This window comes from Arachis ipaensis, chromosome B07 (assembly GCF_000816755.2).
Source record: "Arachis ipaensis cultivar K30076 chromosome B07, Araip1.1, whole genome shotgun sequence".
In the NCBI taxonomy this organism is placed as follows: Eukaryota; Viridiplantae; Streptophyta; class Magnoliopsida; order Fabales; family Fabaceae; genus Arachis; species Arachis ipaensis.
Window position 1 is genome coordinate 20555476 of NC_029791.2, and position 3556 is coordinate 20559031.

The following is a 3556-nucleotide window of genomic DNA, read 5'->3' on the forward strand; positions in this document are numbered from 1 at the left end:
CTTTTAAAAGATTATGTTTTAAAAACTAATTTTTATAAACTATTTTTAAAAAGTAAAAATGTTACCAAAATAAGTCTTAAAAGAGGAAGTATAGGAACCAATAGAGTATCTGTATAATGTGTACAACAGAAGTTTAGAGATGTTCAATTCAGTAGGATATTAGATGTTTATTATTCCTGGTACTCGAATGATTATTCTAAATAGTATAAGTGTATTGTGTTTAAGAAATTAGTAGTATTTTACTCTGGATGTTCATTTTTTAACTCATGAGTAAAATAAATAGCTCATTGTACACATTGTACAAATACTCTATTAGGATTCATGTAAGAAATACCACACATAGAGAAGTTTACAATCATATTTTTTTAAAATTAAAAAAAAAATCAAGTATAAAGTGAGTTTCTAAAGAATTGCAATGTCAGGAATTTATAAGTTGACAAATATTTTTAGAGGCTTATTTAATATTTTTTTTTTACTAGAGATTTTTAAGTACATCCGCGTAAAATTTCTCAAGAGCATACTTGATATTTTTTTTTTAAGATTCTATAAGTTTATTGCAAAATTTTCCGTGATATTCTTTCCTAGTATATATTAATTACTTAATAAAATATCTCAAGAACTAAGATATGAAATGCATGTTATCTACATCAAGAAGTGACAACAGTTGTTTGTAAACCTAACAAACAATAACTAATAAGCATACTATTAGTTGGGATTTTGTATTAACCTGATTTTAAAACTATAGTAATAATTAGTTATTAAGAAGAATTATATATATATATGGAATTGAACTTACTGCAAGAACAGAATCACGTGCGGCAAGAGCAAGAATATCAGCACAAGAAACAACACTGGGACAAGCAGCTTCAACCTTAGTTTTAATGTCATCAATTACATCAAAACCTCGGAGAGAATTCACATTCGGACCAGCTGTCTTCTCTCCAGTAAAACTCGATGTGTCATCTAATAGAACCGATGCATCACATCCCTACAATGCAAGTTTAATATGAAAATGTAATTTAGCTCATTTTTCTAGTGATGAGATTATCAAGCATCTATCTCTTAATAAGACAAACAATTATAAGATACATTATTTATTAAAGAATTAATTATTCTGTTTGTTTCAATTAAACACATATATTTTTTTAATTAAATTTCTATATTATTTTTTAATTTTATAATTAGAAATCACCAACAATATATATGGCACCACAAAGTTTAATTATATAACTGATGCATGCATCAAACTGATGATGATAATAGGTAACAAAGCACTACTACAACTTTGACTTTAGTCAACAATATTTTAGAGCAATATTTGAAAATATATATTGCCTGGAAACATTTAGTTTTCGTTCTATCTTGAATAATAAAATTTGGAAACAATTTTTATTAGTTACTACCAAAATATATTACAAAAATTAGACTAACAACGTAGTGTGACACATGTGGTAAATGTGTCGTATATTCATGGTTTAAAATTTGGTAATACTATTACTAGAGAGATAATATCTAAAGTTATTTTATATAACAACATATATAATTTCATATATATAACATTGATAATTATATATTTATTATATCTAAAATTACACAATTATTTATAATTATATATTTTTCTGCCAAATATTATTATATACCCACGGTAAAAGAAAATTGCTTGTGATATTGGTTTCTCTTAAAATAAAATAATATATAGATGCATGAGCATGATGAGAATAGAATGAAAGTGAAAGATGAGACGTGCATTGACAAAGCAATCATGGAAATGAAGACGGAGCAAGGATGCACCCATGCGGTGCTCTTTGGCAACTGCACTCATCACTGCACTTCTTATTATGGAGAGTGCTTGTGGACATGTTTTGTAATAATAATTTGAGCTTAATTGAGAAGATGCAATGCTAAACATGCAAATTAAAATAATTGACATGCAAAAACGTGAAGGTGAGAAATATGCCATATTTTCCCTAAGGACTAAGATAAAACACTGATATTTTAGCTTCACCACTTAGAAGAATAAAGTGATTATTACTATCACTTTGCTCTATTGTGTTAAGTAAAACCCTATGCTCCTAAAGCTTTATTTATAGTGATGGCATACTGCTATTGCGCGCTCCATTTTTGACTTTATAATATACAGATTCTTAATCAGTCAAACATAGTCCACTAGTACTTCATTCTAGAAAAAGGAAACACAAATAAGCAATGTTTAAAAAGCTAATACTTTTAGTATAAAAAAAGAATTGATTAATATTAGCTCAAATATAAGTTAAAAATTAAAAAAAAAAAAAAAAAAATTTTTTAGAATTATTTGAAATAAATGATGGGTCTTCACTCTTCATCTGTGTGTGACCGCAAATTGGCGCGTCAATATCTGGAGAACGGGCCCCACGGTCGAGATGTCGAATAGCAGATAAAACGTATCCTATCTTTCATTATTTTGAGTCCTATAGAAATATATACATGCAAAACAACTACTGCACCGTCTACTTTTGAATTTTGATTTTGATCATTTACTTATTTTGGCTTTAAGAAGCTTGGCAATCTTTAATGTGTATCTTCCTTATATCAACTACTTTCACATCAAACTAATAAAAACAAGGCTTGGATCACCGAAAAGCATTTCGTGAATCTATTGGTTCAATAAGTCAACAAACCTTTTCTATCATCATTCAACAAACTATTGGCTCCAACATGCAGCACATACAGTAAGCTATGTCATTCTAAATACTTGATATGCATCCATTATTACGAAAGTTGAATTGCATATGAAAATGTTATAACTGAGAAATTAGATGTAAAATGGGGCACATGCCGTATGGGATGTCTCACACACTATCTAATAGTGCAGTAGAATGGGTTGGTTTGGTTTACAAAAAATATTATGAAAAGATGAGTATGGATAACATGACTCAATTATATATAAATATATTTTAATTTTTTTCAACTTTCATTTATACACCTATTTATAATAATTTATAGCATATTATATATGCAATAAGCATTTAATAATTTTCAAACTTAGTTTAGTCTTAAATTTCTTTTGAAATTGATGATGTTTTAATTTAATATGAATGTTTTAGTTATTTGTCGAAAATGATTTATAAATGTTAGATAATTCTTTTCATTTGAAATAATTTTAGGAGTTTATGTATTGACATTGTAAAAAGTTTTATATAATTGTTTAATTGGATTTATATATACGTTCAAATAATTTTTTTTTAAGTAATGAGTTAAAAAAATTATTTTCACTAATGTGATAATATACGATTAATAATTTGTGTAAAATTGTTTATTTTTAGACTGATAAGATATGAAAATTAAATTCATCATAGATTTAGAAGTTTAGTTAATTAGGCTTTTTGGATGTCCCATAATCTTGAGATGGGATATTTTTTCTTCTTTCAGCTAAGGTTAACTAAGAATTCTTATGAAGCCTTATTTAAAAGAAAGATATAAAAATCAAACTAATACAAAATCATAAACCCAAATAATCAAATAAGAGATGCATGTCGGCATGTATGGATGTGAGACATTATCTAATTCTTATTTCTGT

The 3556-nt window shown here is 26.8% G+C and overlaps 1 protein-coding gene across 2 annotated transcripts in view; it reads right to left on the bottom strand.

Annotated features, from left to right (window-relative positions):
* The window catches only part of LOC107610114 (cationic peroxidase 1), a 3903-nt gene extending 1943 nt beyond the window's left edge, over positions 1 to 1960 (bottom strand). For both annotated transcript variants that reach the window (XR_001613400.1, XM_016312192.1), the window contains exons 1-2: positions 1748 to 1960; positions 797 to 988 (exon numbers count right to left, since the gene is read on the bottom strand). Coding sequence is in view for 1 of the 2 variants with exons in the window: in XM_016312192.1 (XP_016167678.1) it covers positions 797 to 988; positions 1748 to 1960 (405 nt within the window). In the remaining variant the exon portion in view is untranslated. The remainder of the gene's footprint in view (positions 1 to 796; positions 989 to 1747) is intronic.